The sequence below is a fragment of the Astatotilapia calliptera genome, chromosome 12 (assembly GCF_964374335.1).
Source record: "Astatotilapia calliptera chromosome 12, fAstCal68.1, whole genome shotgun sequence".
Taxonomy (NCBI): domain Eukaryota; kingdom Metazoa; phylum Chordata; class Actinopteri; order Cichliformes; family Cichlidae; genus Astatotilapia; species Astatotilapia calliptera.
In genome coordinates, this window is record NC_137433.1 from 18496532 (window position 1) to 18522573 (window position 26042).

Consider the following 26042-nt stretch of genomic DNA (forward strand, 5'->3'; position numbering starts at 1 on the left):
CTATTTTTTTCAGCTCTGTAACTCCTCATTTCTTCTCTGCTTCTCTTTTTGCAGTTCCACAACGCAAAGCAGCTATCAGCTTGGTGTCTCCATCACATCTGTACTAATTATAACAGCATCTGCCGCAAGTTTCCCAAAGATATGAAGGCCATATCTCCAGGTAAAGAATAAACTGCCTCCCTCAAATCCCTTTTAGACACGTAGCTTTTCTCTCAGTGAAAAAAGTAGGGACCTTATTTTGCTTTGCAGTGCTACAAGAATGTACATTTTCTGGGTTAAACACACTGCTAATGGACTGCAACACAGTGTGACTTGATCATCACAAACATTTGGTTGGAGTGGGAGGGCTGAAATATTTTTTTTTCTGGATAAGCACTGAGGCTGCATACCTACTGTTTTTTTTGACGAAGAAAACGTTTTCAGTCAGTTATATCACAATTAAAATAATTTCTTTTTAAAAGGATTTGAATTCCAAACCAAAGTTTTGTGTTATTTCCGTACTGAATAAATGAAACCAATTAAATGAAACAATGTCCATTTATTCAGAAAAGGTGATCTCGACCACTCTTTAATTCCATCAGCGCACATCTTGAAATGACACAGAGAGTTTTCATGTTGCTTTTTTTCTGCAGTGACTTTTTCTTTTCATGCCTTTTTTTTTTTTGCTCTGCTCTCTGCAGAAAACCAGAGGCACTTTGAGAAGCAGCGCTGGCCACCCGTGTGGTTCCTGAAGGAAGAGGATCGCTACCTGCGCTCCCAGAAGGAACGTGAACGTGAAGAAGAGATCTTGCGCAAGCAACACACCAAAAGGGGCTGGTGTTTCTGGAGGCATCCATCCTCCTCTCCACATGTCTCTTAAAGCGCCCCAACCTGGAAAGTTGCACCTCCCCATCCACCTCCACACATATAGAGGAGAATTACCCCGAACCCCTCTATTAGTGGATAAATGACCCTCAGAGCTAATATGCCTGGATGTCAGCATGTTTGGGGGAATGTATGTGCCTCTTTATAAGTGTGGGTGACCACACAAATGCATTTTGCTATCCTGTGTGACACGTGTGGATTCAACTCATGGGTATGTGCATGGAGGTGTGATTGTATGTGTGCGGTATATTGTGATCGAGTGATGCTTCCAAGTTGAGTGCTTCCCAAACGCCCTGTTTGATAATGGCCTGAGGTTGCAGTGCAGCCCCTTTTGTCCCTCCAGAAGAGCTCGGTCCCTCCACCAGCACTCACAGTGTCTAAGCCGCGTGAGTGATTGGACTGGGAGCAAGGGCTCTCTATTTCTCTCAGTCTCCATCCTTCACATTGACCTTAATGACTATTACACATTGACCACTGCGGCTTCTCTTGGGGGAGCTTACCTCTGCCTTCACTTCTATACAGACTGTTAGCATGCACACACAGACCTATGCCCATTTTCCACCCCCTTAAAAAAACCAGCACTGTATTCCCAGGAATTGACACTGACAATGTAATTATTATTCCAACATTGTTTTTTTTTTGTTTTGTTTTTTTATGTTTGGCGCCTTCTAGGAAACTTTTATCAGGTGAAATGGCGCATACTACTTCCAGGAAGCTGATGATTGCCGTCACAACCACACGAGATGTGATTGTAAATCTAGAGCCGAGGTTTGCTGGCAAGGGGGAACTCTAAAACAATTAGTACGTTAAAATGCTCCTGTCAAGAGGATTGATCATAGCCTTCGGTGATCCCGAAGTGGTGGTTCTTGGTGTTTATCACCCACCCGTGCACTTCCCAATCCTTTGCTGCGCACACCAAGCCACAAAAAAACAACAAAAACTAAACAAAAAGCTCGAAACCCTCGAATGACCACAGCAATAGGGGGCAAAGAGGGCCAGCCTTACTTGATACCTCCGCCATGGAGGAATGATGGATTCAGTATTAAACAACTGCGCTTGTAACGTCCACGACCACTATGTTACACTGAAGCACCTCAGCCAGCCTGCCTTTATACCCCTACACCACTAGGGGCAGCACTGCTCAGGGCCCTGACACTATCTTTCACACTAATGGATTTTAGGCCTGTGTCTTCTGCACTATACTTTCATTTGATGAGATTGCCAGTATAACTTCAATCCTTGCAGTGTTAAAAAAAACAAAACTTCAGCACCTGCAGTGTTATTAGTGCATTTATAACAAAACAACAACTATATATCACCAGATTTATTAATACCAAAGCTGTGATTCTTCTTCTTCTATTTATTTCTGCCTCCTTCCTGCCTTTCTTTCTTTTTTATTTTTATTTTTCAGGAAGAAGGGATGTAAGAGAGAAGTGAAAGTGATTGTAGGAGAAGAAGAAGGCAGAAAAATATTTGAATCCTTTGGATGGGTGGTGTTTCTAATCTGTGGTGTCAGGAGAAAAACCGTCACTTCTGAACATTGCCTTCGTTTCTGTTGCTCAATTTGAAAATGGTGCTGAAGACACAGTAAGACGGTGTTCGGAAGAACACACTCAAGAACCTGTGTATTTTTTTTGTGTATACCTGCAAAGAGAATGGAGAAATTTAAGGAGGGGTTTTAAATTTTGACATAGGAGCATTTTAACCCTTATTGTTTCTTCTTCCTTTACTAACAGTCTGTAAGAGGTCATAATAGGTCATTGATATTTAGATTGTGTGGTTTGTCTGATTTAACCCACAGCAGTTACAAACCTTTTTTTTTGCTGCTTTCTGATTCAAAAACAACGTGATCTACGTTGCTTCGTTAATCAAGATTGAATTCGGAGGCGTGATCGTTGTTTCAAGAAACTTGTCAGTATATTGCTGCGTATGAGAGCAAATCTGATTTTCCTGTTGAGGGTGCTAATTTTGTCAGGCTTTCGTACTGATTTTGGAGGGAAAAAAAGAAAAAAGATGTGTTGATGAATTTCTATTAGCACGTTGTTCTATTTGTGGGTTTGCGCCCCTCAGCTTTACCCAGGCACTAGATAGATAGATTGTGTGAGACATCTGGTCTGTTCTACCGTGCAAAGTCATTGTCAGCTCCTGAAGTAGAAGTTGAGTAGGACCTCATGAGACTCAAGTGCAAACTGAGCTGTTTCATCTCCAGAAAGAGTGAAAGTGAGCATATTTCAGTCAGGATTACACATATCCTGAATAAATGCATAGATAGTTAAAAATATCCCAATGCATGGCTTTGAGAACTTAGAAAAGAGACCTGAAGAAGAGGAAAGACTGTTTTTGATTAACTTACTTTTAAGTTTCTCATAGAATCTTTTTGTCTTAATGGTGTTAATGGTTAGTATGTCCCCATTAAGCCTATCTTGGTCCAGGTGCCTTATAGATGGACAAAACTGGAAACTAAAGTGGGATTTTAGCAGCTTCTTAGTTTAAAGCTGCAGACTGGTTCTGCAGTCAGCGACATGAAGGACACTGTAGACAATGGCCATGATCATAACTGTAAAATTTTCTGTGGTGATCCTTCATGCATCTTCAGCTATTATTCTTATTGAAGGATTTTTAAGACGATTGCCTGTGCAAAATCCTTTGGCCTTCTGTTTACTTCATGCAGACAAATGGCCTTTTAAACGTTTTTTTAGTATAGTAGAATATGCTGGCCTTAGAGTAAGGTGTTTTCTCTGAATCGGGACTCACGTCATGGTTACGTTTTTTTCCACTGACCAGATGACTGAGTGGTAGCAACAACACCAATTGCATTATAACTTCCAAACCACTGTTTTTGAGAAAGCAAAGCTTTTTATTAATTAGCGCTGGCTGGCCTGTGCGCTGGGAGGGTGCAACCACTTTTGGAGTGAAGTTAATTTCTGGCCTACCCTTGTCATTACAATGACATTTGAGTTGGAATGCACTTTTTCGTGTGTCTATACTATACCTCTTTTTTTCTGCACTTAGCATGGATTGATCCTTGCGTAAGATTGTTTGTAAACCTGAAGATTGTAGCATGACTTTTCCACTCAAGTCTTTCAAATCCTCCACATCTCAGTGACGAGATGGACGACACAACTTCTTCAGCTTCTTTAAGGTCTTGTACGCATTGAACTCCACAGTAGCTCTTTTCCTCGCTATGTGGCTTTATGCACATGCCCTTTTGGCTAAATTAGCTCTGCACAGCTGAAGGTAGCATCCAGCTCTAAATGATACACTACACAGGTTAGCGTGATAAAATAATGCAGAGGATCTGTTCCTGTGGTGCAGTGTTACAGCTCTCCATGTGTGCTGTTACTGTAGTTACTAAACTTAATGAAGCTTGTTTCTGTCATTTTTTTTTCTTTAATCTTGAAAAAAAGAAAGAGAGCAGTTGAAATCAAGGATTTATAATCCAGTGTAAGAATATGATGCTAAACGGCTGAAAGCCAAGAGTAATGTTTGGATTTAGTTTGCATGTAATGACAGAGGAATTGTATAAGGCATGATGCATGTTTCAGCAGTTAGATATATGTTACATATACAGCAGTTTCTTAATTTTTGTTGTTGTCACTCTGTTTGGGGATCACAACGCTGAAGGTTGACAGGGTTGTGGGAAATGTATAAAATAGAAATCATAAAAAACACTAATATTGATAACAGTAATTATATTTGAAAGCTAATTTGGGGTGACAGGGCATCGAGAAAGGGAGCATCAGGCCAGAGGCAGTTGAGAGAGGGAGTGATGGAGAGCCAAAACTGTAAGCTTTGTTCATTTTATTTAGCTCAACATTTGCCCAACACTGACTCCTACAGGCAAAAGTTATGTGTTGTCACACTGGCGGTAGAGTTCCTTTGTATTGTCGTGATCTCTCTATCTATCTTGATCACAGTGTATTTACTGTCACATTTTCCTCTGCTATTTGAGATGGAGCAGTTCTTCCCTCCTTGGAGACCTGAGCTCCCTATTTTAATGTAACACCTGGTGATGGAGAGAACACTTTTTGGGGGGGATTGGGGTTTTGTTGTTGTTGTTGTTGTTGTTGTTTTTGGTGTCTGGTGTCTCTCTCCTCCTGTGCCTTTAGTGAATTTTCACTCTTTTAGCTCTGTTCAGGCTGACGGCACAGCACTTACAGCCTCCCGGGCACAAAGTAAAGTCAGTTAAGCCAAGAAGTAACACACATGTGAACGCAGAAATAAATGTAGGTTGATATGCAGCATCTTAGAGCTTATGTGGAGTGACCTATGTTTCTTTAATGTTATTATTCATGCAAAAAGTAGTTACAGTCTATTGGAGTCAATTCTTCCAGTGATTACATACAGAGCTTTTCAAGTTCTCTAAGTGACGTCATCAAAAGCTACACAGCGGATGACATAAATAAACCAAGAAACCCAGCAAACCAGCAATTTAGAGTAACGTTTCCTTTTCAGGTGCCTGCACATTTTATTATGTAGCCGACTATTATGTGTCTGATGAGTATGCTGTCCATATATATATACACACCAGTTTTTATTGATCCAAATCAAAATATCATTTAATTTTCCATTTCTCTACTTAATCTTTGTCTTTAAGACAAATTCTGTAGTGCACTCTATTGCTTCCACTATTTCAGTATCCTTTTATTTGGGGAACTGCATCTGTGAATGATTGCTTGGATTGAAGGCAGATGTTAGCTGTGACATCTGTATTATTCTGCATTATGCTTTAATGAAGGTAGGTACTCTCCAAAGTACAATAAAGTGTTGTAAATTTAATACACGTCCCAGCTGGACATAACCTGTCATCTTCTAACTACTCATCACACTGTATCTCTTCATTAGATTCATGTATAAGAAAAGAGAGGTGTTCATATAGAGAGACATGGTGTGAATTAACCCCCTGGTCTATACTGTAACTTGTGGATCATATATACTGTATAGTATTGTTATGCACTTTTGTTTCCATCGACTCAAACGACTTAATAACATGTACTGCGTACGTTATTGTGTTTATTACAATAAAAGGCAAAAGAAAGAGCACACCACACTCACAAACTATTAAGGGCTTTCAAATTTTTTTTTACAACAATCAGAATGTTTTGCTGCTTTTGCAAAAAATGTTTTGAAATGAAAATTTTGTAATATTTTTGAACCACTGTGATTTGTATAAAAAATAAATTCAAAAAGAAATGTAGAGAAAAGGTTTTTTTTTCTTTTTTGCCATTTCAGTATTTTAATGTTTGACATGAATTTTATTAAAACTATTAATCTTTTGCTGTTTCCTGGAATGGACGTCATTGTGGGTCTTTCTTTTTTTAGTTTGTTTGTTCTCATGATAAAGCTCCTCAGTGGATTTCCAACATAAAGAGGATTTCTTTTCTATTAAGAGTCTGTAATAACAAGACTGACAGAAAGATAGTGTATTGGGATTTTCCCAAAAACCATATCTTCAGAGAATTGTCCCGGAAAGAGAAAATATCCAGTCAGTGGCAGTTCTCTAGGTAAAAACTAATTTGTCACCCATAACTCTTTATGTCAGAAGTCAGAGGACAATGGACAGGCTGCTTTGAACTGATAGGAAGGAAAGTGTAATTTTTGAAATTACCACTAATTATAACCAAGTTACACAGGAGAGCATCTCTGAACACAAAACATATGATGGGCTATGGCAGCAGAAGCCCACACCCAGTGTCAATCCTTTCAGCTAAGAGCTGCCACAGTTTGCACCTGCTCATAGCAGTTTATAAAAATGTTGCCTGGTGTGAGTTTCAGTTTCTGCTATGACATTCAGGACAGCAGCTGGACCTTCAGCTAGCAGACACACAGCGCGACAAGCTGCACACAAACCGTTTGCGTGTTTCCAACACTTTTTGAATCTATGCCGCAAATGGAGGTTCAGCTCCGAACCAACAAAGTAAAAATAAACTGGCTGGTACCACTATAACTGAAGCCTTTATTTAAACAGTGAGAGTTGTCCTCAAATGAGAATGAGTGATAAAAAAAACATCATTTGAAAACAAGCTGATGGCCATTTCTTTTAAATTTTTACAATCATCTGTTTCAAGGAGGAATACGTCATAGTGCTCATAGTATTAACTAATCTGATGCCCAGTGTATTATTAAATACATAAATAGTGCTGGGGCTGGAGTAACACGGTTTTCCGCTTTTCTGTGATGTGATGTTCCCACTGTAAAGCTTTATTTTGAGGAAGCAGAGTTCCAGTATTCTGTTTCCAAGTGTTCAGACCTTTCCTGCCTGTATTTTAAAACCAATGCGCTATGATATAGATAAATGACCACTAGAGTAAATTCTAGGAATTTTGCATTATTAAATTTGAAAAAGCAAAACAAAACAAACCTTAAGCCGTTCTCTCACCTTTTCTATATTATCTTTGGCTTTGTTTGAACGTCAGTTTGGTGCACATGTGCCACCTAGTGGAAAGAAATAAATGCACAGGTTTATTAGAAGAAGACACAATACCTCGAAAAGAAATAGGTATGTGTTAAAAAGAAGTCAACCGAAAAGCAATAAAATAGTTTTGTGTCTCGAATGAGCCGTAAACTTTATAATCAAGAAAAAAAGATGTGGCTGCTGTCTGGAGTTTCTGGCACAATCTTCCATGTGTCGGCTGATCCCAGCTCTTTCTGAAGCAAGACCTTCATGATGTCACGGCTAAATTTAGTCCAATAAATACCTGAAATTCTGTCCAACATCCAATCATTATCTTAAGTCTTTTTGTGTCTTTAAAGTGTTCTATGAAAGAAAGACTGAATCAGCAGTTGTCATTAAGCGAACCCCTGAACAAGCATCATCAAGATCAAGATGATGCGAGCTGAGGTTTTTAATAACGTCTGGTTAGGGATCACAGTAAGCCACAGAAACTCGAGGCTGCCACAGAAACGCGTTTAGCGATTTGGCTGATGATCTTTAACTTTCGTGACAAGACGACGCGGTGATTGCAGGGAGCGAAATTTCCACATCCATTTGCACTCCTGATCTGTGCCTGCGTGAGTGCGTGCAAGTCACAATCACAGCCTTTTAAAACTCACCAGTCAAGCTGTCTACCAACAAATTTTAACAGCCAATGACGTGTATCAGTTCTCCTTTCATCTTCTTATAAAACGAAGGAACTTATGAGCTTTTTGTAGCAGCAACCTCAACCTCCACGGTCACCAGCATCAATCTGAACACTGATTACAGACCTTTAATGCCGTGTCAGTTGTGGGCTGTGTTCATATTTCCCACAAACTTTGCCCCTGCTTTTGCACCACAGCATCACTGAGCACTACTTTAGAGTCACAGACGTGTGCTGACATCACCACATCTGGCTCTCATTTCCTTGGCTTCTCTTGCAGCAGATAAGATGAGATGTATTTAAAGCACAATGCCTTGTTGTTCAGCGGAGAAGAGCACAAACTGATTGACTTGGGTCTTCACCTCAACTGCTAGTGGACCAAAGGTTAAAACCCACTTTTATAAACTGATCATATGCATATGCAAACTGTGTCTAAAGTTTGCAGACAAGTTACTTCACTTTTTCAGTCTTTTGTTGACCCCTTGTCAACTTCTTTGAGACATGTTGCTGCTAATATGGTTCACGAAAAAGTCAAATGCATCAGTGGAAACATTTGATATGTTTTTATGTTCTATTGTGAATCAAATGTGGGTGTTGGGGCTTTTAAGCTTTTAAATATTCAATGACACACTTACATTATTATCTCACTTACATTATATTACGATTTTATTTTTTTTAATGCAGAAAACCTTTACTACCAAATGTACTTAATTTACTTACAATGATTGAGTGATGGCACATTCCTTATTTTGCCCTCCTCAGAGTATGTTTCATTTATATGATGTTTGTCTAGTTCTCCCCAAGGTCTGCTTCTCAGACAAAACTCCCACCCCCTCCCAAATTCCTAAACACATCTTCAAATCAGGGCCTCTCAAAGCAAATTTCATGAAACCTATATCATTCTCACACTGTCGACGAACTTAAGAGCTATTTTATTTCGGCAAGCAGTCATGGAAATCAATTTTAAACACAAATGTATGTTCTCTATATAGTCCTGCAAAGCCCTGTCATTTGTTTAGGCTTGACATACAGTACTGTCCAAAAGTCATAAGCCACTGTTGATTCTTTAGATTTTGGTCCCAAAATGTTTGTTTTGATGATCTATGATTCATCCAAAGTGAGAAAAGACACCTGACTCAAGGGATGAACCAGTTCTGTGTCCACGGATAGCAGACAACTTAGCAAACAACCACTGTGAAATTGTATCTTTGGGCATTTTGTTTGTAGCAACTTGACACAAAGACACCTCAGCTTCAGAGAAATAAAATCGCATTTTTGCACTAACAGGGTGATTCACAAAGACCTATTATCCAGAAATTTGGGCTATCTTGGTAAATGAGGACAACAGAAGAAGTAGCAGCCCTAATAAATATATATATGTACAGCAGATGAACAGTTTCCGCAGTAGACAGTTGCATCTAACCCTTCAGTTCAATCATCTGCTGTTCACTGAAGTATGGTCAGTGAAATGGTCTCGCTGGAAGGACGTGTGTCAAGAAGCCATTCTTGGGGATTTTTGAGGAAGCCATTCTTCATTAACATCAGCCTGGAGAACTATTCCCAAACACGTCTCAAAGAAACTACACGAGAGCTCAGAGTTCAAGTGAAAAATAAAAGTGGTCATATCAAACATTGACTTTCAAGTTTGTTAGAATTGTATCAGTTCTGTTTTTCTTCATATATACCATATTTTTATGTATGCATAGACACGTTTTATTAAATTGCTGCATTGCAAAATTAAAAGAAATAAGCTGTGGTACATGATTTTTGCACAGTGCTGTATTTCAGTTAGGTAAGGTAATGTTGAACCGACGAAGAAGTCTGACTCTTATTCCTAATGAGACAAAGTAAAGAGAAAATAGCAGGTCAATATGGAAAATCGCTTGTTTTAAGCCTTTGCAAAAGTGACAATGTGATTTAGAACTGAACAAAACACGTGCATGGACATTTAGATTCATGCACACATTTGTGTTCACACTGAAGCCCAGGGGAAAGATATCTCAAGGTTGTTGTGAAGGCGCATAGTTGAGTAGTGACCTCAGCTTGAAGCCCAAAGAGAAGACATCCAGATTCACAGAACACGTGCCGAGCTCTGGCTCTACTATTCTCGCTTCTTCTCAGACAAACAACAAGTGCATTTGCTGAAAACACTCCATCTTTTCTTTTGTTTCCAACTTCTACCTGGCTCAGTCATTTACTTAGCTCGTAAAACTCGCCAGGAACCTGAATCAACCTCACTTATCTTTTCATGTTACACCATGTTGGAGTTCAGCTTTTAGATATATGCATGTGCCTCACTGACATATCACTTAGTATGACCTGTGTAACTTTTACTCAGTTCCACTCATCACTGCAATTCGTGAGCCTCACCTATGTTCACCTCAGTATCAAAAATGAGCAAAACTGAAACGAAATACTGAAATGATCATTGCTATTGCAAGAAGAGGTGAGACAGAGATTCTAAATTGTCGTGGATCCGCTGTAATAATAAAATAATAAGTAGAATTGGAATAAGCATAAGAATACATGATAACCTATTAATGCAGTAATTCAAGCACATTCGAGTACCTGATGAACACTTATCAGACATCCTTTGAAGATGTGAAGCATTTGTCAGAGAAGAAGACGAACTTCTTAAACAACTTTGCATGGACAAGCTTAATACACTTAATGATTTGCATAGAAAATAGGATCATATTCAGCAAGGTCTGACTTGTATGAAATATAGTGCAATAGGGAAGTTAAAAGGTTGGAGACATGCCTGCAGCTCTTATTGTATAAAAGTAAATTTACAACACAAGGCTGTATTTATGACATGAACAGACGATTTAAAATCATTGCAAGTGTACAGACACTAATAATCTGGCAGCACGCTATCGCACATGAGTGGGCATGCAGGTCCTTACCTCTAAAAGTCTTCCGTCACCACTAATGCGAAACATGTTACTCCTGAAGTGTAGAAAAAAACGGGTGGAAAAAAGCTCAAGCTGTGACCCCTTAACTCTAAATGCATCTCTGACCTTTTCACACCGTCCATCGGGTCGAAGGACGCATAAACCTGCCACGCAAGCATTGATGCACTCCAGGAGAGATTTGAAGCTATCCATGACTACGTGTAATAAACTCTGCTTTTTCGTGGCAGAAATTAGTTTTGCTTTCTGTGTTATGCAATTATAAGCTAGTGGAAGAATCACTGATTTCACAAAAGAAAGAGACACATCTATGAGTGGATTCTGAATTAAAGACTAATGTAAGAAACTCATAGAGGATGTTTTTCTGACTGGGCCACTCAGCACTTTGTCACTCACACTTAAACTATTAGTTTAAGGAAACCAGTGGGTTTAAACTTTGTCAGGAAAGCAGGAAACTGAACAAAAGGTCTGTCACAACTGGATAAGAAGTTTCAGTAAAAGAAGAGAAAATCCCCATTAGCTGTTACACACACACACACACACACACACACACACACACACACACACACACACACACACACACACACACACACACACACACACACACAAATCCCCACTGGACATAGAATCATCTCCAACAACAGCTGCCTCCGCACCCAAGCAGAGGAAATGCCAAGGTTTTCTGAACTGGAGCATAACAGCATTGCAGTTCACATCCACACTGAAGAGTTGAAAGGCTGGACGGGCAGGAGAGCCTCTAATAGCAGGAAGTTGTAACAATAATAGTGGTATAGCGATGTCACGGCCCCTGTCCTTGTGTCATGCAAATTCTAGCCAAAAAAGCTGAGTTTGAGTGTGCTGCTTGCTGTGGGCTTACCAGACGCAGGGTTTGTAGGGAGATCATTTCAAAAAAAGTGACAGAGTGACATTTCACAGTTAAAAAGTATCATATCTATTGTGTATCAGTACTTCAGCGTTTATTCAAATGATGGCAACATCACAAAGCTATTCTCTATCAAACACGTGTGCAGTTGTCTCTCATCTATATGCTTAATGTTATAGACCTATTAACTGCTTCTCTGACTGTAAAGCAAAGTTTATACCCCAAGAGATGAAACTGGAAACATTTTGCCTTACAGGGAAGTTTTTTCATCAGTGATAGCAGTGACTGTGTCAGTATTCTCAAAAGGATTACTCAGCCATTCCAGGTCTAACCTTAGCAGTGAATAACACTGCAAAGCATATTAAATGTTAGGGGGGGAAACATGACACAAAGTTGAAATTTATGTGGTCATACCTAACCTGAGCCTGACACATCAGAACATAAAAACCTGTGACTTTTATCCTCTGCATCTGTCCTGGATTACTTAAGAATGACTGCTAAGTAAATTAAAGAGCTCAGGAACATTCCCATAATCCAAGATCTTAAACTCCTGTGCCACTGACCCAAAGGCAAATACCACTGTGTGAATGTGTGTGCGTGCACATCCATTTGTGTGTTTGCATGTTAAGAGGGAGTGCCTTAGAGTTCACAGCTTGTGTAAGTGTGCATGTGGGAGCCTGTGCATGAATGCATGGCAGTGTGTGTATTTACGAGCTCGTGGACAGTTTATGTGCGTATGTGAGTGTGTGCGTCCCTGCTTGAGCTGCAGCTGAACAGGCCCCCAGCAGCTAAATACTTAAACAGTCTCCTCTGCTTTTTTGTGTGTGTGTAATCCACAGCCTGCTTCACACTTGGCTCCCATGAAATTGTTCCTTCTTTGGCTTATTGAGAGATTGCCTTCACTGTAAAATGCTTCTGCGGAGTTTGCCAAGGACCAGAGGTGTCCGATTCACAAGAATCAGAGACAAAGAGAGAGTGACAGATCCAAGGCTGCTGCACTCTCCCATAGCCCCTCTAAACATCAGAAATTCCCATTGTGTTTCGTTTTTGTTCCCATTTTTGCTATCAAAAACATTATAGTGAGGGAGAAAAGACAATTAGAACAAAATAATTATATTTATTGAATTGCCTCAAGTTGTGGTCCATCAGTTAAGTAATAAATTTCGTCAAGTTGCCCAGTTATTAACTTGGGAAATGAAAACGTCTCTTTGTTTCGCGAACAGTGCAGCTCAGTGGCCGTGTTCCTCTGCTGCACACTTTTTCTTCCAAGTGACCAGCTAGTGAAGTCATTAGGCTTTCCACTCTCTTAACAGGAGGTGGGGCGCTCCCCATAAAAACGTATTCTTAACCAGCTGCACAAAGACCGTGTGCAGTCCCAGTCTCCTCCGCGCTGTGAGTGCGCAGCGGCTGCACGGATCGCTCCTTTTGGACCTAAAAGGGCCACATTGAATGAACGTGGACACATTTGCTGCAGTTTTGTCTCGGCCGAACCCCAGTTTTCTGCTGCGACTGTTCTCCAGAAAATACTCTAATCCCCACCCCGAGACGCATCGGGACCCGTGAACAGAGAAGCTGCGGGAGTGGTCTGGAAACTTTTGCCACAATGAGCAAGCGAACGGTCAACCTTGATACCTACAGCCTGTCGCTGTTCACGGCCAAAGAGGACATCCTCAACCCCCGTTCTTCCACGAGCTGGTAACACATATTGCTTTTACACAAATCTGCATCTGCCAGCCACACCTGAGTTTATCCTTTTTCATAAGAGCAGACCGAGCTCCGACTTTGTTGTTCTGTTAGCGTTTATATTTTTTATAACGCGGTCAGAAATTCAAGTAAAGTTCGCAACTTTAGTCAAACTTTCATGCTCTCCATCTTGTTTTCCATGCGCGTAAGATGGAAAACAGCCTCTTGCGTAAGAAGAGGGCAGATTTAAGCTAATCCAGTGACGGATATGGAGGTGGCCAACACAGAGATAGCTCACAGCCTGCTATGTATTTGCAAGTCCTGTGCACGCAGGGTGGTTTATTGCCAAAGGGATGCACTCACTTTTAATTGCCGTTCATTACGCACGCCAGGCTGCTGGTGTGGCTCGGTGCGCGGCACCTGGATCTCCGTGACTTTGCTATTCTCCCCCAGGAATTGTGAGGCTTTGCCGGATCGTCTTTCTGCAGATGTGCTGATCCATGACATGGGCTGTCTTTCAGGCAGAGGCCTCTTAATTTGAAAGGCAGCACTGCATGCATGAGTAACTCCACATGAGCAACGAGACTTATTAATGTAGAGCAATAGCGAAGATGACTAACAAAGTTTTAGGAGAAATCTTACTGGCCGGGGGGTGTAGCTAGATGAAGAACCAATATTCAACCTAATTTCACAGTTTAGGAAAGTTTCATTTAATCAGTTGTTTTTAATGTCAGATCTAGTTTTCAGATTATTTAACAGACTAATGAAAAGAGAAAGAAATACATTTATTAGGTTCTAAGAATGCTGGACTGAGATCATGCCCATGTAACCTGAGCATCTGACACTTGACTCATTGACTCATGTTTTTGCCATAGGGTTTGGCTGATCTGTCACTATGGTGATCTACCCTTCTTTTACAAACAGTGTCAGTCTTATTGTGTACTCCCCTTCCTCTTTTTTTTTTTTTTTTTTTTTTTCTAAATTTCATGCACATTGTGTGTGTGCTTGTGCATTTTGTAATCCTCTGATATGAGCATGTTGTTGCAGGCTATACTCAGTAAAGTTAAAATTAAATACATGCAAATTTACCCCTCTCTTGCTTTACATCCACTCACTTTGACGAAGAAAAAAAAATCCAAGACCCCAGCTCGAGCATGTGCCCAAGTGGAAGTAGAGGACAGACTTGGTCCATCCCTGCTTCATCTCCCTCTGCCTCAAACCTCTCTCCCCCGCCCACTTTCTTCCTACATTCTTCCTGGCTTCAATTTGGAACTAACAACGCCACTCAGGAAATGAGTTTCAGAGCGCTTTGAGTTAACCATGACAAGCTGAAATCTGACAGCTTCACGAATGGAGTGGAAACACTTTTCCACATCCAGAGCATAACTTGCTCAGTTTCCACTCTTTCTTAATTTTGGCAAACCTCTCAAAGTTTCCATGTTCAGAATAACTTTTTGTCCTGACATGCTGACACTTCACTGAACCAGCAGTTCCTCATTTGAGGACATTTCCCCCACAGCTTCGCTGAATAACAAAATCTTGATTGGGTCTCTGCCAACCAGGTGCCTAAAACAAATCTACAAACATGTGTGGATGCATATGCCTGTGATTACAACAGAGGAAAAATAGAAAAAAGAAAGAAAGAAAAGGGCATTCCTAAGCATTCATTTAACCCGCTTTCAAAGGATAAATAATTCTGCTGTGACTGAATAGCGAGGTGGGAGGGGAACATGATGATGTCATGATTCCCACTGTCAAACTATTCAGCCCATCCTTGTGCATGTGTAACCATCTGTGAAATTTCAATGTGTATGTGAGCTTTCACATCAGTATATTTGTTTCTGGATGGGCATATACTTCCTGCAGAGACTACTTGAGTTAAGGCGTCAAGAAGTTTTTGCGGAGGCTTGTTGTGCTGAATGATCCCGCCCCACTGTGTGGCCTTGCGATCCTCGTGTGTATTATCTAATGACCTTGTGTCCTGAATGGGAAACAGACCCTTTGTGGGCGAGACTCTGAAGGAAAGACGGGCAATTTCAATGCATCCATCATTCAGACTTCTCTGTTCAACAGACAGCCTTGGAGGTCTGTGCTTAGTCTCCTGGACCACTCAAGACTACCAATTGTGTTACTCAGAAGCTGTGTTTGCATGCCTTTTAAAAGGAAGAAATAAAAGAAAATAGTTCAGATCTATTTTTACAATACAACAGTGCAATCTTATGAATTGTAAGAAGTCATAATTTACATAACTAACCTTTGCTTTTCATGTTGTACAACACAAAGTTGTTGTTCTAGCACCTCGGAATGCAAGCAGGAGGTAAAATAAAGTTTATGCTTTTGTTTCAGCCACGCAAATCATATAAGATAGGAATTCATATGAACTTGTGGAGTGTTTTCATCAGAAAAAGTGTGGGCTATATCTAGACATCTGTGGCCCTGGGCAAGATTAACACATTGTTGTTGTTTTTTTTATCAACATTATTCTTGCAGATCACACTTAATTCTCTTGCAGGGGATGACTGCAGCTAGGTAGTGACACATAAAGTAAACACCTGAGTTCATTATAGTAGTTGTTTTTTATGTTTTTATCTGTTATGGAAAATACATTGAATTTTCATGTAGTTAAATGTGCTGCATAAATAGCATTGAGAGTGACATAGTAACTGAGTCATTGTGCTTAGAGCATTCAGCAGTCAATCTTGGCTGATTCTTGATTGTTTTTCTAGTTATAGATAATCCAATATTTACATTCATTAAAGAGATATTTGTCATTAAGGTGGTATGGAATTGTTCCTAAGCTGCTAAAAAAAATTCCCTCTTTGGTTTGAAATGACTTATTGTTGAGTGATGTAATACCTTCATTTGTGATCTGTTTTTTGGCAGAAGTGTAACAGCCAGGCGATCTGTCATCAAATGTTAATGGTCACAGAATTACAGGTGTTAGGTTTCAGCATTGTTGCTTTGAAATAGAAATTTGCCACAAGTGACGTTTATTATTTAAAGGCATCCAGTTTCGTCAGGAAAACTGCCCAAATTGTAATTGGCGTGCTGTTTTTGCTGCTTGTAAATTGTTAAATGAATATTACTTATTGTTACATTAATCATTTTCTTTGTATTGCTACTTTGGGGCAGTGTGTAGTAGTAGGATAGTACTCTAATAATGCCTAGCTCCTCTAGCCTGTGATTACATGTCAAGCTATCCTCAGGCAAGATACTGAACCCTGAGTCGCCCCTGATGCATCATCTGGAGTATGATTATGTGGATGTCAGGTTAAAAGCTCGTAAGCATAGAAAAAGTGTGAATAAGTGAATGAGCATTGTAGCAAGAAAGCGCTTTGAGCGTTCAAATGGATTAGAAAAAAAAGTGCTGTATAAGTAGCAGTCCATTTACCATTTCTTTAATAAGATTTCAAAAGTCAGTGGGAAATGTAGGAAATCAGCATCAGCCATTTACATTTAGCAACACATTATCCCTCCTCCCCAGGCCTCTAATCTCCTGTGAAGGGATTCTCCTATTGATGATAACTTGGACTACCTTTATTGCAACATAGGCTTTTTGCGTTGCTTCAAAAGTTCCACAGGCTCATGTATGATTAACTGACACCTAAACAGTCCCTGAGTCTAAAGTTACTTTCTAGATGAAGTACACCTGTGTTGCAGGGCTGCATGTGTGTGAACGTGCACATAGTGCCTGTAAATAGTAATAAAGTACAGTTAACACTGTTATCAGGAAGCTAATCCCTGCTTAAACTTCCTTGTACACGTTCTGCTTTTTGTTCAGTTCCTGAATTATCCACAGTGACCCACCTGTCAAAACCCCCCTAAAACACAGCAGTTCAAGCTTTTCATACACACATGCCATTGTGCAACGTTACCTCACGTCCTTCTATGTTGAAACAATACCTGCTGGTCACCTTACTGTAAAATCCCACAGAAGGAACCCAAGCAGTCTGATTGGTTCCCTTTCCTTTCACTGTTCAGGATGAGGCTTCAAAGGTTGCACAGTTGCTTCCAGGCTCACTGACACAAGACACATTGATCTAAAATATAAATAGCAGCGTACTGTAAATAGGACATCAGAGGTGAGTACACTGGACCGTGACAGTATAATCTTTGTCACAGCGACCTGTACCGTACCTTGGAGTAGCTTTGTTTGTGACATAGAGGCATGAATCTTATCAAAAGAAACCCACATCCTGTCACTTATTTTTCCTTTAACACTAAGACTACAACTTGGCCCAATCCGGTGGGTTCCATGGGGGCGACACTTGAACACTAACATAAGCTGATCAGAGCACAACTGGAGCCGGTGAAGTGCTTTTTGTGTGACATTAGGACAAAGATCATACACACAAGTGATCTGTTGGGGCACATACCTATCAGCTTTTTGTTTAACGTTATTCCAACAGAATTTCCTGTCTTGTTAGAAAAACAAACAATTCCACTGCACTGTGTAGGCTGAAGCTTCTGCAGAGCAGTACCCTCAGCTTGTGTCGCTTGCTTGTGTGAGCAAGTTTGTGGGTGGCATGTTTGAAGATGATGACAATGATAGCTATAATGGCTGTTGTATGTATCCCTGTTTAGATGAACTTAGGGGATGATTTGAGCAGTTATCACTAAACAACTGCTTTCTTCTCCCTTAAATGTTGTTTAGAGTCATCTAGGGTCTGAGACAAAGCTGCAGGGTAATGGTAGGGTTTAGCCATGGTGAGACATGACTACACACCGTGACACTGGATGTGTGTATTCTACCTGTTTGGCCTCACATGTTTGGGTCTCTAAGTGTGCAAACTGTTGTTTGTTTGGAAGTGCGACTCATAGCTGCCACACAGAAAATGGAAAATGTTGGTAATTAATGTTTCAAGGTACTGTCGTGCCATTCATTTTGGTTTCAGGTGTCAGTTGTGAACAATGTAAAGAGCTCTCACCTTAATAAAAGAAATTGTATCCCACAGATTTTCTTTCCATTGCAGCAAAGGTTTGGTATTAAGATCATGGTAAACAAAGCTCTCGAAGTATTTTGTCAATCCTACTTTACAACTGACCTTTCTTTCAAATTCTCCTTTTGTTCATTCAAGTGTCTCACATCATTTCACCCATTGTTTCCAGTGGAGCTCTGTCCTTTTCTGTGCCTACAGCAGTGGGGGCAACAAATGACTTATTGTTTTATATAAGTCTTCAGGACTCTGCTGAAAAACTTTGTGGAAGTATGATTTCTTTTCATGCACATGTTATGATAAATGGAAGCAACATCAGGGAGGACTGCCTGTTCAGCTAATGGGCCTCGCACATAGCCAGGGTATTATTTTCAAGGGCGTGTCTGATAGCTGTCTAAAGACATCTGTATTTTAGTGTTTCTTCAAACATTGGGATGAGAATGAATACAGAGTGTGGCGTGTGTGTCCTAAGCCAACCGATGGACTTTTAGGGGTATGTGTAAGCAATGATGTGATATACCACAACTCACAAGTATAATCACAGTCATATAGTAAAATTAAAGATATGTGAGTAACCTAACTATTATAATGTTGCAATGCTTATATTGAGAAGTGCTGAAAGAACTGATGGGCTTCCACATGGTTTTCCTCAACTACTAAGGATGGTCTAAGCAAGAAGGCAAAGAAAAATTCACCCCTGCAGAGCCTTATTGGAGAAATAAAAAGCAAAAAGAAAATTATCCCGTTTGCATGATCGGAAGTAATATCTAAAAAGAACAGTTCTTCTTTAAAAAGTAAGAATGTGTTTTAAAGTTCATTGCTTTGGATCTTGCAAAAAAAAGTGCACAGAGAGACAATTTGTCATGTTCCTGTGGCTCATTGACTTGAGTGTGCCAAGCATAACACGACAAGCAGTGTCAGACGGTTACAAAGTCCCTATTGTAAATGGAATTATTTAAAACAATAACCCTGGCGCCTCTCTTCCCATAATTTTGGGTCTAAATTATTGCAAAAACAATTGTAGAAGGGCAACCGTCCACATGGTTTTGTTACTGACAGGCTCTTATTATCTGTGATTGTTTTTGATGTTATCCTGCCTTGCTTTTAAGTATGCCATCCAACCATCCATCCATCCATCCATCCATCCATCCATCCATCCAACCATCTATCTATCCATCCATCCATTTTCACTTCAGGCTTGCAGAGTGGCTGTCCCAGAAAGTAACTACCAAGTACACGCACACACACACAAACAGAATTTCGAAATAGACAGCCCTCCTCTGGCAGCGTTCCTCTTTGTCCTTTCTGTTCTAAGCACCACCTACCAAATAAGCACAGGTATATGCATGTTCTTCGTACAAGCTAAAAATGAGTCAGTATTGACTTTTGGCTTTACACAGTATACAGATGCCCTCTTCTTAACCCATTCCACCCCTGAGTCTTAACTTCTTACAAGGAATATCCTCTCTGCGCTTAAATTACTCACCTCACCAGGTCTGAAGAGAACTATGAAGTTTCCCAGTGTGGCCTAGACTGTCTAAAGCCATAAAAGTCTAGGTCCATATTGATTCTAATGAGTTACATATTATTACTTATTATACCTTGTAATTTTTTAAATTAAGCTATGCCTGCTATAATACATGATTTTGCATTCAAACATTCTTTATTAAGGAAGAGAAAGGAAATAATAGCGATAAATTGTGCAGGTTATTAGTTAAAGGTTGGTTACCACACAAATCTTTATTCGGTTAGAAACAAACCAGTAAGGATCTAATCCGGAAAAGGTGTTCATTAGTACCTTGATTCAGGACTTTATAGTAGATGATTAAAATAACCACATAGGAGATACTATATTATCGAGTAATTAGGTAGTGATTCGTTCATGATTATCTCTAAATTGAACTTCTTTATGAACTGTTTTCTAACTTTACGCACAACACTGAGAGGCACAGAACTGTAACTATTCATTCATTAGTAGTAACTCCAATAGTAGCTAGGCTTTTTATGCCACATCAAGGAGTAAAGCTTCATTCTTTTTTCCTTCAGGATTACTTCTCTGACACATGCAAATGCATATACACACAGAACAACATTAAACAGGTTTAATGAAGACACACTGGGCTCTCATTCCTACAGTCACACTGTCAGGTTTCATGAGCTGTGCTTGCCGACTTGTTCAAGCAACTGCTCCTACTTTACCACAGTTACAAAAGCGCTCCTTGTTTATAGTGATGGCATTGTGTGGGTTAAATGTTAGCATTTCGCAGCAACACAGAATGCAAGACTTTGACTGGGAACTCTATTTTCCCTTCTCCTGCCCTGTTTGTTCACTTGCTGGCGGTGAGATTGAGCTGTGCGTCCTTGTGGAAAGTTGGGGGGGGGGGGGGGGGGGGGGGCTCTGTTGTCCTGACGACCCTGGTGGGAAAGCTAGGTTGTTTGCTGAGAGTGAATGAATTGAGGGAGGTGAGTGAAGAGGGACTGAGCAGGATGGGAAGGGACTGCAAATGAATGAGGTAAAGTTAAAAGAAAATAAAGGACAGTATGTGAGAGGAAGGACCAAGAGTTGCAGCAGATGGAAGATCAGCCCTGAAGGGTGGTCCGGATGAAAGTCTTTTGAAAAGCAGAGCCATCAAATTATAAAACTTAAAGAGGCAATAGAGTGGAGAAAAGAAAAGAGGACAGGTGGAGGGGTGAAGAGCAATGAGAATAAGATCAAAGCATTAAGAGAAGATACAGAGAGGACGGGCTAAATGAGCTCCAAGTGGGTATTTAATACTTGAGAGTTTGCTTTGTTTAACTGAAGGAAATGCTTGAAGATGAGATGCCATCGTGTTTTCAATGAGCCTGTAATAACTGTAATGTAGAGAAGGGAGGATGCTTACATGTGTGTGTGTGTGTGTGTGTGTGTTGTGTACGTGTGTGCCTGTGTGGTGCTGTTGGACAGTTTTGGCAGGAAATGCCAGAGTGATCCCAGTGGACCGTGATTTTAGAAGATTTTTTGCTCTCCTCTCTTCTCCTCTCCAGATAAACTATATACCTTCCAGAGTCATAACGATTTACCCCATATAGACTCGCAACAACTCACAGTATTACTTTCATCAAAACTCTTCCCTCCATTAACCACATACTTCAACTGCCCCCTTGGAAACCTCCAATACACTTTGACTGCTTCCCATTGTGCGCCATTGTTGAAGGCGCCCTTCTTAACCTACCCATTTACACTTTTGTGTATCCCCTAGTGCTTTTCATCGTTTTCCCCAGTGTGAACCCATCTCTGAGTGTCTCTTCTCCAACCAGAATATAACTCCCCACCGTGTGGCCCCGTCTCTCTTTAAGCTCCCACCGTCACGACACTGAATTTCTTGTATCCATCTTCTATTGTTTTTAGCTTAAGTGCTGCTGTGTTGTTGAGTAAAAATAAAAGTATAGAGGGGGTTATATTAAGTTTTATTCAAACGGTAATATAACTTAAAATAGTTTTTGTTTGTTTCCGCTCGAGACAGTTTCCTCCCTGCTGAATCAATGCATGCTGTTTGGCTTTGGGAAAAGCTACCGTGTTTTGCGGGTTGCGTTCTTTGCTAGTGCGACGTGCACTATCGCGTGATGGTAGTAAATTTTGTTCTCATATTCTACTGGAACAGTTGCCTGCACAACTAAGCTACCTTTTCTTTAAAGCTTGGGTTGTATTACACATTACAGTTAATTGCAATGTGTGCAGCCTCTGCTTGCAACATAACTGGTTAATGCTATCTGTAGATTAACTGAAGGCTGTAACGTGAAACCAGGTGTTGATCGCTTGATCTTATAGTGCGCGCTGCTGGCCGCCTGTGTCATTTTGTAGTCTTAGCGTTAATCTTGTGTTTTGTCTGCATTTGTTGCAAGATTGCTGTCTCAGGACCTTGATTGACACTTACTACACGGCAGCATAATATTTGTCTATCTTGGTCTCTTTGTCTGTCCCCCCGATATTTTCCATTTACGACAGGGAGGGCTGCTTTTTCTTTTTTTCTCACTGGTCCTTGGCAGTGATTTAATTACTTATTTGTTTAGTTTGTCGTTTTCTAAACTTCTCTGGCTCCGTGTTTTGCTGAGAGCAGATTTTTTAAACCCCCTCCCCTCCTCCTTGCAGCATTCCATTCAGTCTCTCCCTCACCCCCTCTGCCTGATATTGTATGCAATCTGTTGTTTGTTCGCCAAAGATTTTACATTATATTTAGCTACACTTGCAGTCCTTTCTTATAATTTTGCCATCCGTCGCCTCTGTCATTTCTCTTGGATTTACCATATTCTCTAGGCCAAATAGCTTTTGTGGTCTGTAATAGTCTCCAGGGGAGTCTGATATTTTCTCCACCCTGTCAAGTATTATACAGATCAGTCAGCGTTGCTCACAGGGTGGATCTGAGAAACTCTTATGGGTCATACAGGCGAGTGTTTACGCTTCAAAATTGCACAGCTGTCCTTGAAAGGGGAGGAAACACGAGGCATCTTTAGTGTGAGCATTACCCTACCAGAAATGCAAAACAATGTAAGTGATATTTGCTTATGGTGGAAAAACTACAGGCTTCTTTGTGCTGCCTAAGCAGTGCCTGCATGAAGAAATCACAATATTTAAGAAAAGAAGATGCAAGCATGAAAATGTGACCTTGTCCTCTATGTAGCCAAACTGATAAGGTTTTTTAAGTATTTCAACCAGTCTAAGTGAACAGTGGTCTTTGCAGCAATTAGCTCTGGAGTCGTGCAGGTTTATTGGTAGCTTTCAGTGAGACCTTTAAAATATTTTCAACAAGCAGAAAATGAAAAAAAAAAACATTGGAAGTTAATGATCATCAAACATTTAGTGACTCTTTGTCTCATTTTAATTTGGGGCGCTGCGTATCCCAGAAGAGAGCAATCATTACAGGATAAAGATTTGTAATCACTGAGAAAGAAAACTTTGCATTGATTTTATTATTAACCCATTCCATGCTAATAAAATGCACCACATGACACAACAAAACCACTGGATGTGCTCATTGCAGAGGTCAAGATTTTCCATTTATTTTTCATGTTTGCTCTTGACCTCATGCTTTGAAGAAATGCTTCCTGTGGGACAGTTGTTTAATTTCATAAATTCAGCATTAATGATGGTTTATGATACGGTATATTTCACAGCTTCACATTAAACAGAATTGGTAGAGCAAAAGGCAACATTTGCTTCTATTTACTGTCAATATGGTAGGATTATTGCAGGCAGCTGAATTCATCTTTTGTTTGCAGTTTATCACTAATTAGTTCATTATCATTAATTTTGTGCATTGTTTCAGTAGCTTGTATAGTTTTCATTGTTTAACTGGAAAATGCCAGTGAAAAAGGGTTTTATGCTAAAACATTAAAGACTTTTTGCTTCACAGGACATCCTAGAAAGGTATTTTTTTTTCACTGTATGTGAAGTATTGTCTGACTGTATATCCACTATGGCATCTGGTCTGCTTGACTAGGATAAAAACATGCTGCTGATTGGGACTTGGGCATGGTTTTATTATTAGGTCAAAAGTCTTGGCAAGACATCACCATCACGTCATAGCTGGGCCTCTTCAGAGCCAGCTTTACGTCTGACACAGTAGTATACTGGTAATAGACCAGACATTATATGCTGGTCTAAAGTCTGACAACATATGTTTTATGATGACAGTATGGTTTCAGTTACTCTCACACATAGCTATACACTTCTCTTTGTATTTGGCAGTACTTCAGTCTGATCTCATTTGGAAAGGTATAGTTAAGTATTAACTTCATCAGAAATGACAGCAGCAGGATATTACACCCTACTTAATAAACCACAGAACTGCTAGAGGGTACCTGGCTTGTTGAAATAAGATTTCACCCCCATCATTGCAAAAACCTTTTTTTGTGGTTATTTTCAGCTTTTTTGCCTCTTGGCTTCATCAACGTATCAACATTATGTTGCAATGAACAATAGATGGCTGTGCAAAAATCATGAGCCACACTTGATTTCTTTGTATGTCTCTTCCAAGGAACCAGACTTCCTTGTAATTTTTAAAGTGGCCCTGAGCAACAGTTCTCCAGGTTTTCTGAAGGTCTTTCAGAGTTTTTCTTTGGAAATTTTGTTTGGCTGCTTTTCCACTCATTTTCAGTGAAGCATTGTACCTGACAGTTTTCACAAGAGTGTTTTGTTTGTTAAATCACTGACCTGCGGGGGAAAAGAGGCAGTGGTTTGTCTTTTCTCTTAGTTGAAGCTATGAAAATGCCAAAGATAACACAGTTTGACAAACATAAAATAATAATTTTGTACCACTAAGGTGATTTCCAAAGAGCTATTAGCTGAAAACCTGGCATATTCTGGTATGTGTATGATCTCATTCAAAAAATTAGGAAACTGACAAATGAAGGACCAAAAAAGGAGATGAACAGTATCTGAAAATCATATCCTTAAAAAACATGAAAAAAAAATCTGTAAATACCTGATACAGCAACTGAGAAATACATCTAGTGTTTCAGTTGATCCATATACTGTTCACTGAAGCCTCATCAGAAATGTTCTTTGTCAAAGGCTGGTTGAGGCGTGCCAAATTACACAAGAAAAGATGGAAAATTAGTAGCAGCAGATCTTATAGAGTGATGAAATTTGAAGTTTGCAGTTTAAAAGCTGTCACTGTTTAACAGGTTCAACAGTGAGTGTCTGCAGCCATCTTTAAAACACACACAGTGACACAGTGGAAGCTCTGTCGTAGTTTCGGGCTTCATTTCAGTCGTTAGCGTTGGGCATCTTGTTACAATTGATTAAATTATGAATGTAGAAAAGTACCATCAGATTTGGATCCACCATAAAATATCATCTGGAAAACATCAGGCTGGCAACAGCTTCAGTTTTCAGAATGACAACGAAGCAGTTAAACCATACCTGGTGAAAAAAACCCAGAATAGCTCACAACAACAATATTAGACATGAACTGGCCTCTCCGGAGCCCGGACCACAACACTGTTGAAGCAGTGCTGGATCAGTTTGACAGAGAAGAGTACAAAAAGCAGCCAACATCCAAAGAAGAGCTTTGAATGTCCTTCGAGAAGCCTGGAGGTCTATTCCTGAAGACTACTTAAAGCTCATTAGACTTGTACAAATGTTTTTGATTGATAAACTATGTTGTATGTTTGAACATGTCAATAAATTGCTCCTATTTCCTTTTTTTTTAAGCAAACTATAAAAAGAAGTGTGACTCAAGACTTCTACAAAGTACTGCACATTCAAATATCTGTATTAAATTTGTCTTATCATGATCATTACTCCAGTTTAATTGTAACTTTTTTTACAGAGTAGGTAAGGAGGGCAGGACGTTAGGCACGGGAACAGCAAAGAGAATCCGGTCAACATTCAAAATAAAAGACCTCATCCAGACTACACACTTTTATCTGAAATGCTCATTTAAACTGTATGAGGGACAAAATAGCATTGGAGACATCAGATTACACAGACACAAAGCAGGTGTATTTTAGGGGGTTAGTCTTTAGTGACATGTTTCAGTCCTCTACTGTTAAACAGCTCCAATTAAAGGACCTTGCTGCTTGCTTTGAAAGGATTACAGTAATTCTCTGTAGGCTGCCCGAATCCATAAATATGAGGACCAAGACTTTTCCCGTCTCATTTCCTTTGCAACATTCATTTGTATCTTACCTCTTTTTCAAAATG

At 39.9% G+C, this 26042-nt stretch overlaps 2 protein-coding genes across 4 annotated transcripts in view; both read left to right on the forward strand.

Annotated features, from left to right (window-relative positions):
* Window positions 1-1205, forward strand: part of rhobtb4 (Rho related BTB domain containing 4) — a 34409-nt gene extending 33204 nt beyond the window's left edge. For all 3 annotated transcript variants that reach the window (XM_026186228.2, XM_026186232.2, XM_026186229.2), the window contains 2 exons: window positions 55-160; window positions 681-1205. In XM_026186228.2, the coding sequence (XP_026042013.1) occupies window positions 55-160; window positions 681-859 (285 nt within the window). In that variant the 3' untranslated portion in view covers window positions 860-1205. The remainder of the gene's footprint in view (window positions 1-54; window positions 161-680) is intronic.
* An 11820-nt stretch (window positions 1206-13025) lies between these two features.
* The window catches only part of LOC113033260 (uncharacterized), a 34575-nt gene continuing 21558 nt past the window's right edge, over window positions 13026-26042 (forward strand). Inside the window, exon 1 of the mRNA XM_026186894.2 lies at window positions 13026-13433. Coding sequence (XP_026042679.2) covers window positions 13342-13433 — 92 coding nt within the window. The 5' untranslated portion in view covers window positions 13026-13341. The remainder of the gene's footprint in view (window positions 13434-26042) is intronic.